Genomic DNA, 13847 nt, shown 5'->3' on the forward strand with positions numbered 1-13847 from the left:
GGCTTTTAAATCCAAAGAGATCACTCATGAGATCTTTTGAAAATGACTAAATTCGATTTTGGTACCAAATAAAATATGATGCTGAAATTTGTCATGTTTTAAAAGGGAAAGCATTAATTAAAATCCATCATACAGTAGGAGTTAAGTGCCAAACCTCGAATTGTGAATCGCATGCAAGCTGAACTGTGGGTCGTGATCTGTACGGAATGGATCACGGATGAACTGCGATCCGTTACACCACTAATTAGTGTTAAAAAAACGAACATCTTGAGATACTTGGTAGCCTACAATATTTACCTCTTATGATTGAGCATTAGAGACTTGTGCTTGAGTAGGCTACTTGCTGGTGGCAAGCGTCTAATTTCTCCGATGAGTCAACTGCGACCGGAAGTGAACTTCACCAAGTCATATTGCACAGAAATCTTGTCAAAGAACTGAAAAAATAAGGGTATTAAAGGAATAGTCTACTCATTTTCAATATTAAAATATGTTATTACCTTAACTTAGAATTGTTGATACATCCCTCTATCATCTGTGTGCGTGCACGTAAGTGCTGGAGCGCGCTGCGACGCTTCGATAGCATTTAGCTTAGCCCCATTCCTTCAATGGTACCATTTAGAGATAAAGTTAGAAGTGACCAAACACATAAATGTTTTTCCTATTTAAGACGAGTAGTTATACGAGCAAGTTTGGTGGTACAAAATAAAACGTAGCGCTTTTCTAAGCGGACTTTTCAGGCAAGTCGAAGTACTCCCAAAAGTGCTATTACACCATAAAATGTAGCTCCTCTTTTAAATCCGCCTAGAAAAGCGCTACGTTTTATTTTGTACCACCAAACTTGCTTGTATAACTACTCGTCTTAAATAGGAAAAACGTTGATGTGTTTGGTCACTTCTAACTTTATCTCTAAATGGTACCATTGAAGGAATGGGGCTAAGCTAAATGCTATCGAAGCGTCGCAGCGCGCTCCAGCACTTACGTGCACGCACACAGATGATAGAGGGATGTATCAACAATTCTTAGTTAAGGTAATAACATATTTTAATATTGAAAATGAGTAGACTATTCCTTTAACCGGTTACCATTATTTTCAATAAACGGTTCTGTTCCGGAACATATATTTTTGGAGAGTTTCTGGTTTCGTTTTTGTTCCTTGCAAAACATCAAAAGTTTCTGGTTTACGTTTTCGTTCCGTGAACCGGTTCAAAGCCTTTCCTCTGAGGAACTAATATGCACTTATTGGTACCAATATGTACCTTTGGGGTAGTAATATGTGCTCTTTGGTACCAATATGTACCTCTGACATAGTAAAATGCTCTATTTGATAACAATACAGTATGTACCTCTGAGGTACTAACTAATATGCCCTCTTTGGTACGAATATGTACCTCTTGGGTAGTAATATGCACTATTTAATACCAAAATGGTAAACGGGCTGCATTTATAGTAATTTAATAGACCCATGGCCATCCAAAGCGCTTTACAATTTGCCTCACATTCACCCACTCATTCATACACAGACGGCGGTGTCAGCCATGCAAGGCGCCATCCAGCTCGTCGGGAGCAGCTGGGGTTAGGTGTCTTGCTCAAGCCGGGGATTGAAACACCAACCTTCCGGTTGGTAGACAACCTACATGAATCACTGAGCCGCTGCCGCCCTATATACCTCTGGGGTAGTGATATGCACTCTCTGGAACCAATATGTACCTCTGAGGTAGTAAAAGGCGCTATTTGGTACCAATATGTACATCTGAGGTATTAATACAGTTTAAACTGTTTAGGTGCAGATGTGTACTTTTTAAAAATGGTGACATGGCCCCGGTGACAGCTAGGCACCATTTTTTGACCATTTTTTCTGACAGTGCACTTAATTTAACACACATCACTTAAATGTAAAGTCAGCAGTTTTTGGTAGATTTGAATGTTTTAAAGTAAACAACATTTTGGAGTCTCCTGTGCCTCTATCTTCTGAGAAGCAGTGATTTGTGACATGCTCATTCTCTTCGTGGGGTGCTGTGGTGTGTGGCGGTCTAAGGTCAAGGAGTGCGACATAAATAACGGATGCCTAAAGCATCACTCTCGTGCCCTTGAGCAACAGAAATGACCCCTAAAAGCATGCAATCGTAAATAAGTCAGATGAAAGCTTTTGTTAAATGATTACTTATATTTCATCAATCAGTGCAAGCAACCAATACTAGTGCAACAAGTATATCCAATGGACGGTCAAAATATGGTATGTGGACACCAAAATACTAAAACCATACGTATTCGCCAAAACATCTTTGTTTTAAAATCATAGGCATTTAGTTGTTCAGCCTCCGCTCCTCTGGGTTCAGGTCTGTACTTTGTGCTAACAGACTCATTAATTTGTTTCTATATGGACCGTGCTTTGTCCACATGGGCACTGTCATGCTGGAAATGAAAAGGACCACTTTGTAGTAAAAATATTTGTTTAAGGAAACTACTTGATTTTACGCACCTGTTACTAATGAGTGCAGTATAAAATATCTAAACCCGATGTTTACAAAGGGGTTTTCACATTCTTATGTCTATGTAGAGGGAAGGTAGCCAAATGGTACCTAAAAATCACCACACAGCAGATGGTTTTGTACGGTCTTGGTTTGAAAAAGTAATTTTTGTGTTTGTTGTTGTCAGCAGTAACCTACAGGAGCAGGATGGCTGATTCAAACGAAAATGACTGAAAGAAACTGAGGAAGAAATGAAGAAAGGGACTGACCTCAGGCACAGGCTGACCTTCCTCGGCAGCGACCGCAAGGGCCCAGAGACATTACCCATAAAACCATCAGGGGAGCTTCCGCCAGAAATTACTTTTTTCTGAGAATACAGAGGCAGGAAGGGCCAACCAAACAGTCGGTATATGGAGAGAGTGACTGATCCGGTACTGCTTACGGAAACGAGTAATGGAGTGATCCGGTACTTTGTTGAGACGATAAGTACCACATTGATCCACTTCAGCCCGGGTTGCTCCGGTTTGTACGGCGAACAATGAATCGGACCTCTAGGACCTCTTTAGTTTTTCAATATTGAAACTTTAATAGCTTATTCGCACACGTGTTGTTATTGTTTTCAAATATAAAAGACAGATTTTGTACAATGTCGTATATTAAATTATTTTCTATTTATTTTACTCCCCACATTTTAGCTGTGAATGTGCAAGACGCTTACCACATTAATATATATATGTGCTGTACAGATGGACGCCTGCAGTTGTAAGTTGCAGTTGTTCATTTAAAGCAGTTCAGCAACCTCAGTATAAGCTACAAGACTTCCGGGTCTCCGCGTTGTCCCTGCAAGTGAGCAATAAACGTGGCAAGATGTAAGCACTGCCAAAGTACAGCTTTAGCCAACATGATCTTCATAGGGAAATTCATTAGTATTTTATAAGGTGACTAATTTGTATGACGTGAATTGTGCAAAAACGGCAATTATTAGAAAACGGCAATGATGAAGCCCCACCCCTAAATCCAACGTCACTAGCGGGAATGCAGATCGTACTAAAACGTATAAATTCATACGAATAAGCCACCTTGTAAAATAATTACGAATTTCCGTGAGCTTGTGTAGCTTCAGCAGTTTGAATTTTAAGGTTTGGTCACATGTGTCGCTTCATGCAGTGCAGACACAGCAAAACACCCACAGACAATAAATGTCAAATTATTCATTCAGATATTTTAACTTTGACACTTGTTTTTTGTTTACTTGTGTTTAATGCTGCTATTTTTCCAGTTTCAATAAGCATCACAGCCCAGAATCCATTTTTGCGTACGCACAATATCGCTTTTTTACACTAATGTAGGCTTACAAGCAGGCACCCGGAGCCTAGTATGCTAGAATGTATTTTTGACATAGTGGGCCATAAGGGAATGCATACACTAAGCTGTTGTATAGATGATATCATTTATTTTCCAAAAAGTGATTCTTGGCAAAAAATGTCATTTTTGTCATGGAATGATTGTGTTTGCACTGATCATGTTTCAGAGCGCTCTATAATAGATTTCACTACACCCCCTCCCCACCAAAAAGAAAACTTTTCAGTAAGGATTTGCAAGTTAGTAACTTTGTATTCTGGATCAGCAAGATGTGAGAGCAATGTGATGATCTAAGATGTTGGTTTAATGGTGGTTTTCTGGTGTAATTTTAACACAAATGCTTGTGAAAAGCTAAATGTTTTCTAATACAGTATAATGTAAAGAACATTTTGTGAAAACGTTATCTTGATACTGACAAAGATTGAAATGACTTTGATGCTCCACATTTCATTATTAGATTATGAGACTTTAGACTGACAGGGTCAAAAAGGTAAAAATATGATTTAAGGTACATGTACTTTTATGATTTGGTACAGATAAAAACTGTATTAAGTTAGATAACAAAACTGAGTAAAAGTGAAGCCAGAGATATCTGTAAAAATGTAATAATTGTTTTTAAATTATATTGAGCTATTGTTTATTGATTGAATTTGTGTTATATGACATTTTAAACACATCTAGACATCTTAAGCAAACAAGAATCCGGTCTGCCTGTTGTACATAATTCCCTCCTAGTTGTGTTTTATTGTATGTATGTGAGGCGAAAAAGAGCTTCCAAAAGGCTCGAAATGATTCAATAAATAAAAACTGTTAAAGATACTGATGTGTGTCTCAAAATAAATGTGACTGTGTGTAAAAAATGAAACAAAACAAAGACAATAATTCATTTTTGAGCAGGGTTTTCCAAATAATGTTCATCACTAAGTTATGAAATTATTACAATATGCAATTTAAAGTTGTAATTTCTTCTTCATTTTTTTCACGGTCAGAAAAAGATGTTAAAATATGTACCCTTTCATTGGGGCTTTACGCTAACAAAATATACAGATTTGCAGGTAAAGATTTCATCTAGTACCTCTAAGGTACATATTGGTACACACATCTATACTTAAATCATTTAAAGAGTATTGCCACAGTGACAGCTGGAGTACATACACTCACCTAAAGGATTATTAGGAACACCTGTTCGATTTCTCATTAATGCAATTACATGGGAGTTGCTTCAATGCATTTAGGGGTGTGGTCCTGGTCAAGGCAATCTTCTAAACTCCAAACTGAATGTCAGAATGGGAAAGAAAGGCATTTTAAGCAATCTGAGTATTTCACAATCTGCTCCGTTACTGGGATTTTCACACACAACCATTTCAAGGTTTACAAAGAATAGTGTGAAAATGGAAAAACATCCAGTATGCGGCAGTCCTGTGGGCGAAAATGCCTTGTTGATGCTAGAGGTCAGAGAAGAATGAACCGACTGATTCAAGCTGATAGAAGAGCAACTTTGACTGAAATAACCACTCGTTACAACCGAGGTATGCAGCAAAGCATTTGTGAAGCCACAACACGCACAACCTTGAGGCAGATAGGTTACAACAGCAGAAGACCCCACTGGGTGCCACTCATCTCCACTACAAATAGGAAAAAGAGGCTACAATTTGCACAAGCTCACCAAAATTGGACAGTTGAAGACTGGAAAAATGTTGCCTGATCTGATGAGTCTCGATATCTGTTGAGACATTTAGATGGTAAAGTCAGAATTTGGCATAAACAGAATGAGAACATGGATCCATCATGCCTTGTTACAGCTGTGCAGGCTGGTGGTGGTGGTGTAATGGTGTGGGGGATGTTTTCTTGGCACACTTTAGGCCTCTTATTGCCAATTGGGCATGGTTTAAATGCCATGGCCTACCTGAGAATTGTTTCTGTCCATCCCTTTATGACCACCATGTACCCATCCTCTGATGGCTACTTCCAGCAGGATAATGCACCATGTCACAAAGCTCGAATTGGTTTCTTGAACATGACAATGAGTTCACTGTACTAAGATGGCCCCCACAGTCACCAGATCATAACCCAATAGAGCATCTTTGGGATGTGGTGGAACGATAGCTTCGTGCCCTGGATGTGCATCCCACAAATCTTCATTAACTACAAGATGCTATCCTATCAATATGGGCCAACATTTCTAAAGAATGCTTTTAGCACCTTGTTAAATCAATGCCAGAATTAAGGCAGTTCTGAATACAAAAGGGGGTCAAACACAGTATAAGTATGGTGTTCCTAATAATCCTTTAGGTGAGTGTATTTTGACCATTCTTTCTGACAGTGAATAGTAGGTTTGTTTGAAATACTGCACATCCACGTGTGATATCAGTTATAATTGTAAGCTATTTTATTCTACATTGAGCAGACCAACCAGCCGGATTTCACAAGAATTCATACATATTTTACAAGTTGGCTAATTCATATGAAGTTAATTGTGCAAAAATGTACGATTCTCATGATAAAACAATAAAGAACAACTAGATATTAAAGTTTGAAGACAAACTTTATGTTGGCTTGAAAAAGCGTAGCTTGAACGTTTAAAACTGTTTGACAGAAGTTTAGTTTAGTAGGCAATCTGGCTGTTAGAATGTTTAAGTATAAAGGTAGCATGATTTAGCATGATGCTAACATGATAAGCATGAATCTAGCATGATGGTATCATGATAAGCATGGAGCTGGCATGATGCTAGCATGATTAGCATGATGCTAACATGATGTTAGCATGATTAGCATGATGCTAGCATGATTAGCATGAAGCTAGCATGATGCTAGCATGATTAGCATGAAGCTAACATGATGTTAGCATGATTAGCATGAAGCTAGCACGATGCTAACATGATTAGCATGAAGTTAGCATGATGATAGCATGATTAGCATGAAGCTAGCATGATACTAGCATGATTATCATGAAGCTAGCATGGTGCTAGCATGTTTAGCATGAAGCTAGCATGATGCTAGCATGATTAGCATGACGCTAGCATGATGCTAACATGATTAGCATAAAGCTAGCATGATGCTAACATGATTAGTATGAAGCTAGCATGATTAGCATGAAGCTAACATGATGTTAGCATGATTAGCATGAAGCTAACATGATGTTAGCATGATTAGCATGAAGCTAGCATGATGCTAGCATGATTAGCATGAAGCTAGCATGAAGTTAGCATGATGCTAGCATGATTAGCATGAAGCTAGCATGAAACTAGCATGATTAGCAAGATGCTAGCATGATTAGCATAAGGTTAGCATGTTGCTAGCATGATTAGCATGAAGCTAGCATGATGCTAGCATGATTAGCATGAAGCTAACATATTGCTAGCATGATTAGCATAAAGCTAGCATGTTGCTAGCATGATTAGCATGAAGCTAGCATGATGTTAGCATGATTAGCATGAAGCTAGCATGATTCTAGCATGATTAGCATGAAGCTAACATGATTCTAGCATGATTAGCATGAAGCTAACATGATTCTAGCATGATTAGCATGAAGCTAGCATGATTCTAGCATGATTAGCATGAAGCTAACATGATTCTAGCACGATTAGCATGAAGTTAACATGATTCTAGCATGATTAGCATGAAGCTAGCATGATTAGCATGAAGCTAGCATGAGGCTAGCATGATTAGCATGAAGTAAGCATGAGGTTAGCATGATTAGCATGAAGCTAGCATGATTTAACGTGAAGCTAGCATGATTAGCATGATGCTAACATGATTAGCATGAAGCTAGCACTATTTAGCGTGCAGCTAACAAGATTTAACATGAAGTTAGCATGATTTAGCATGAAGTTAGCAAGATTTATTATGAAATTAGCATAAAGCTAGCATAAAACTAGCATGAAGCTAGTATGACTTAGCATGGAGCTAGCATGAAGCTAACATGACCCAAAGACCCAACCCCCATGTCTCTATGATGTTCAGACCAAGAGATATAAGGCTTTGTTTATTATGTTGCTAGGGTGCTCATATTTGGTTGCTAGGGGTGTGGCTTAATGTCTCAATAAGAATCCTATTAAGACTGATTGGATGTCTGAGTAAATGAGCCCACCCCTATGTCTCTATGACACTCTGGTGTAAAGATATCCATCTGGGCTTTTTATAATGGTAGTCTATGGGAGATGTTGCTAGGGTACCCAAAATGGTTGCTAGGGGCGTGGCTTAATAGCTCTGGGGCGATCCTAAGTGAGTAATTGGATGACTGAGTAAAATGAACCCACCCCCATGTCTCTACGACACTCTAAAGTGAAGATATTCCATCTGGGACACTTTTATTCCCTTATATGGGCATGTTTCCTGCCCCATTATGAGTCAATGGGAAATTTTGGGGGCCTCTCACACCCCAGGGGTACAGCTTACACCCCATTTTGATGTATGTTCTTACACAGCCTGTCAGCCTCCTTAAATGTGGTAAGCCACAAGTTTCTAAAAGTTTCTCACTCGCAGCTATGACCCGTCAAAGTTTGTCTCCATGTTAAGTAAATGGGAGTTTTGGGGTCTTTGAGCGCCCCGTTTAGGAATTTGGAAGGTCTCATCAGTTAGAAAAGATATAGCACACTAAGTCAGACCAGTCTTAAGGTCCGTGGGAAATTTGGTGCATGTAGCTTGAAAGCTCTAGGACGAGTTAGTGTTTAAAATTTTGGGGTGCTAAGAAGAATAATAATAACTAGATAGAAAAGTTTGTTGACAAACTTTATGTTGGCTTGACAAAGCCTGGCCTGAACGTTTAAAACGGTTTGACAGAAGTTTAGTTTAGTAGGCTATCTGGCTGTTAGTATGTTTAAGTATGAAGCTAGCCTGATTTAGCATGAAGCTAGCATGATTAGCCTGAAGCTAGCATGAAGCTAACATGATTAGCATGAAGCTAGCATCAAGTTAGCATGATTAGCATGAAGCTAGCATGCTGTTAACATGAATTAGCATGAAGCTAGCATGATGCTAACATGAATTAGCATGAAGCTAGCATGATGCTAACATGAATTAGAATGAAGTTAGCATGAAGCTAGCATGATGCTAATATGAATTAGCATGAAGCTAGCATGATGCTAACATGAATTAGCATGAAGCTAGCATGATGCTAACATGAATTAGCATGAAGTTAGCGTGATGCTAACATGAATTAGCATGAAGTTAGCATGATGCTAACATGAATTAGCATGAAACTAGCATGATGCTAACATGAATTAGCATGAAGCTAGCATGATGCTAACATGAATTAGCATGAAGCTATCATGATGCTAACATGAATTAGCATGAAGTTAGCATGATGCTAACATGAATTAGCATGAAGTTAGCATGAAGCTACCATGATGCTAACATGAATTAGCATGAAGCTAGCATGATGCTAACATGAATTAGCATGAAGCTAGCATGATGCTAACATGAATTTACATGAAGCTAGCATGATGCTAACATGAATTAGCATTAAGCTAGCATGATGCTAACATGAATTAGCATAAAGCTAGCATGATGCTAACATGAATTAGCATGAAGCTAACATGATGCTAACATGAATTAGCATGAAGCTAGCATGATGTTAACATTAATTAGCATGAAGCTAGCATGATGCTAATATGAATTAGCATGAAGTTAGCATGATGCTAACATGAATAAGCATGAAGTTAGCAAGATTTATTATGAAATTAGCATAAAGCTAGCATGAAACTAGCATGAAGCTAGTATGACTTAGCATGAAGCTAGCATGAAGCTAACATGACCAAAAGACCCAACCCCCATGTCTCTATGATGTTCGGATCCAGAGATATAAGGCTTTGTTTATTATGTTGCTAGGGTGCTCATATTTGGTTGCTAGGGGCGTGGCTTAATACCTCAATAAGAATCCTTAGAGACTGATTGGATGCCTGAGTAAAATGAGCCCACCCCCATGTCTCTGTGACACTGTGCTGCAAAGATATACATCTGGGCATTTTATAATGGCAGTCTATGGGAGATGTTGCTAGGGTGCCCACAAATGGTTGCTAGGGGCGTGGCTTAATAGCTATGGGACGATCCAGAGAGACTGATTGGATGCCTGAGTAAAATGAGCCCACCCCCATGTCTCTATGATACTGTAAAGCGAAGATATTCCATCTGGGACGTTTTTATTCCCTTATATGGGCGTGTTTCCTGCCCCGTTATAAGTCAATGGGGAATTTTGGGGGCCTCTTACACCCCAGGGGTGAAACTTACACTCCAATGTGAGGTATGTTCTTACAGAGCCTGCCAGCCTCTTCAAATGTGGTAACCCACAAGTTTCTACAAATTACTCGCTCGTAGCTATGACCTGTCAAAGTTTGTCGCAATGTTAAGTAAATAGGACTTTTCGGAAGTTTTATGTCCCGTTTTGGGAATTCTGTAAGTCGGATCCCGTCAAAAAGATATAGCACACTTCTTTAGACCAGTCAGAATGTCCGTGGAAAATTTCGTGGTTGTAGCTTGAAAGCTGTCGGACGAGTTAGCCGCAGAAATTTTAGTCTCAGAAGAAGAAGAAGAAGAATAACTAGATAGAAAAGTTTGTTGACAAACTTAATGTTGGCTTGACAAAGCCTGGCCTGAACGTTAAAAACGGTTTGACAGAAGTTTAGTTTAGTAGGCTATCTGGCTGTTAGTACGTTTAAGTATGAAGCTAGCCTGATTTAACATAAAGTTAGCATGATTAGCCTGAAGCTAACATGATTTGCATGAAGCTAGCATGAAGCTAACATGATTAGCATGAAGCTAGCATCAAGTTAGCATGATTAGCATGAAGCTAGCATGATGCTAACATGAATTAGCATGAAGTTAGCATGAAGCTAGCATGATGCTAACATGAATTAGCATGAAGCTAGCATGATGCTAACATGAATTAGCATGAAGCTAGCATGAAGCTAACATGATTAGCATGAAGCTAGCATCAAGTTAGCATGATTAGCATGAAGCTAACATGATGCTAACATGAATTAGCATGAAGCTAGCATGATGCTAACATGAATTAGCATGAAGCTAGCATGATGATAACATGAATTAGCATGAAGTTAGCATGAAGCTAGCATGATGCTAACATGAATTAGCATGAAGCTAGCATGATGCTAACATGAATTAACATGAAGCTAGCATGATGCTAACATGAATTAGCATGAAGCTAGCATGATGCTAACATGAATTAGCATGAAGTTAGCATGAAGCTAGCATGATGCTAACATGAATTAGCATGAAGCTAGCATGATGCTAACATGAATTAGCATGAAGCTAGCATGATGCTAACATGAATTAGCATGAAGCTAGCATTAAGCTAACATGAATTAGCATGAAGCTAGCATGATGCTAACATGAATTAGCATGAAGCTAGCATGATGCTAACATGAATTAACATGAAGCTAGCATGATGCTAACATGAATTAGCATGAAGCTAGCATGATGCTAACATGAATTAGCATGAAGCTAGCATGATGCTAACATGAATTAGCATGAAGCTAGCATGATGCTAACATGAATTAGCATGAAGCTAGCATGATGCTAACATGAATTAGCATGAAGCTAGCATGATGCTAACATGAATTAGCATGAAGCTAGCATGATGCTAACATGAATTAGCATGAAGCTAGCATGAAGCTAACATGAATTAGCATGAAGCTAGCATGATGCTAACATGAATTAGCATGAAGCTAGCATGATGCTAACATGAATTAGCATGAAGGTAGCATGATGCTAACATGAATTAGCATGAAGTTATCATAATGCTAACATGAATTAGCATGAAGCTAGCATGATGCTAACATGAATTAGCATGAAGCTAGCATGATGCTAACATGAATTAGCATGATGCTAACATGAATTAGCATGAAGCTAGCATGATGCTAACATGAATTAGCATGAAGCTAGCATGATGCTAACATGAATTAGCATGAAGCTAGCATGATGCTAACATGAATTAGCATGAAGCTAGCATGATGCTAACATGAATTAGCATTTAGCTAACATGATGGTAACATGAATTAGCATGAAGCTAGCATGATGCTAACATAAATTAGCATGAAGCTAGCATGATGCTAACATGAATAAGCATGAAGTTAGCAAGATTTATTATGAAATTAGCATAAAGCTAGCATGAAACTAGCATGAAGCTAGTATGACTTAGCATGAAGCTAGCATAAGGCTAACATGACCAAAAGACCCAACCCCCATGTCTCTATGATGTTCGGATCCAGAGATATAAGGCTTTGTTTATTATGTTGCTAGGGTGCTCATATTTGGTTGCTAGGGGCGTGGCTTAATACCTCAATAAGTATCCTTAGAGACTGATTGGATGCCTGAGTAAAATGAGCCCACCCCCATGTCTCTGTGACACTGTGCTGCAAAGATATCCATCTGGGCATTTTATAATGGCAGTCTATGGGAGATGTTGCTAGGGTACCAAAAAATGGTTGCTAGGGGCGTGGCTGAATAGCTATGGGACGATCCAGAGAGACTGATTGGATGCCTGAGTAAAATCAGCCCACCCCCATGTCTCTATGACACTGTAAAGCGAAGATATTCCATCTGGAACGTTTTTATTCCCTTATATGGGCGGGTTTCCTGCCCCGTTATAAGTCAATGGGGAATTTTGGGGGCCTCTTACACCCCAGGGGTGGAACTTAAACCCCAATGTGAGGTATGTTCTCACAGTGCCTGCCAGCCTCTTCAAATGTGGTAACCCACAAGTTTCTACAAATTTCTCGCTCGCAGCTATGACCCGTCAAAGTTTGTCGCAATGTTAAGTAAATGGGACTTTTCGGAAGTTTTATGTCCCGTTTTAGGAATTCTGTAAGTCGGATCCCGTCAAAAAGATATAGCACACTTCTTTAGACCAGTCAGAATGTCCGTGGAAAATTTCGTGGATGTAGCTTGAAAGCTGTCGGACGAGTTACGCGCAGAAATTTTAGTCTCAGAAGAAGAAGAAGAATAACTAGATAGAAAAGTTTGTTGACAAACTTTATGTTGGCTTGACAAAGCCTGGCCTGAACGTTAAAAACGGTTTGACAGAAGTTTAGTTTAGTAGGCTATCTTGCTGTTAGTATGTTTAAGAATGAAGCTAGCCTGATTTAACATAAAGCTAGCATGATTAGCCTGAAGCTAGCATGAAGCTAACATGATTAGCATGAAGCTAGCATCAAGTTAGCATGATTAGCATGAAGTTAGCATGATGTTAACATGAAATAACATGAAGCTAGCATGTTGCTAACATGAATTAGCATGAAGCTAGCATGAAGCTAACATGATTAGCATGAAGCTAACATCAAGTTAGCATGATTAGCATGAAGCTAGCATGATGCTAATATGAATTAGCATGATGCTAACATGAATTAGCATGAAGCTAGCATGATGCTAACATGAATTAGCATGAAGCTAGCATGATGCTAACATGAATTAGCATGAAGCTAGCATGATGCTAACATGAATTAACATGAAGCTAGCATGATGCTAACATGAATTAACATGAAGCTAGCATGATGCTAACATGAATTAGCATGAAGCTAGCATGATGCTAACATGAATTAGCATGAAGCTAGCATGATACTAACATGAATTAGCATGAAGCTAGCATGATGCTAACATGAATTAGCATGAAGCTAACATGAATTAGCATGAAGCTAGCATGATGCTAACATGAATTAGCATGAAGCTAGCATGATGCTAACATGAATTAACATGAAGCTAGCATGATGCTAACATGAATTAGCATGAAGCTAGCATGATGCTAACATGAATTAACATGAAGCTAGCATGAAGCTAACATGAATTAGCATGAAGTTAGCATGAAGCTAGCATGATGCTAACATGAATTAGCATGAAGCTAGCATGATGCTAACATGAATTAACATGAAGCTAGCATGAAGCTAACATGAATTAGCATGAAGTTAACATGATGCTAACATGAATTAGCATGAAGCTAGCATGATGCTAACATGAATTAACATGAAGCTAGCATGATGCTAACATGAATTAACATGAAGCTAGCAT

The 13847-nt window shown here is 38.8% G+C and overlaps 1 protein-coding gene across 2 annotated transcripts in view; it reads left to right on the top strand.

Annotated features, from left to right (window-relative positions):
• adrb3a (adrenoceptor beta 3a) overlaps positions 1–4649 on the top strand; it is a 31773-nt gene extending 27124 nt beyond the window's left edge. The window contains exon 2 of one of the 2 annotated variants that reach the window (XM_055168724.2): positions 2656–4649. In XM_055168724.2, coding sequence (XP_055024699.2) covers positions 2656–2683 — 28 coding nt within the window. In that variant the 3' untranslated portion in view covers positions 2684–4649. The remainder of the gene's footprint in view (positions 1–2655) is intronic. The other variant, XM_055168725.2, reaches the window with a different exon arrangement.
• Positions 4650–13847: the final 9198 nt, after the last annotated feature.

This window comes from Misgurnus anguillicaudatus, chromosome 5 (assembly GCF_027580225.2).
Source record: "Misgurnus anguillicaudatus chromosome 5, ASM2758022v2, whole genome shotgun sequence".
Taxonomy (NCBI): domain Eukaryota; kingdom Metazoa; phylum Chordata; class Actinopteri; order Cypriniformes; family Cobitidae; genus Misgurnus; species Misgurnus anguillicaudatus.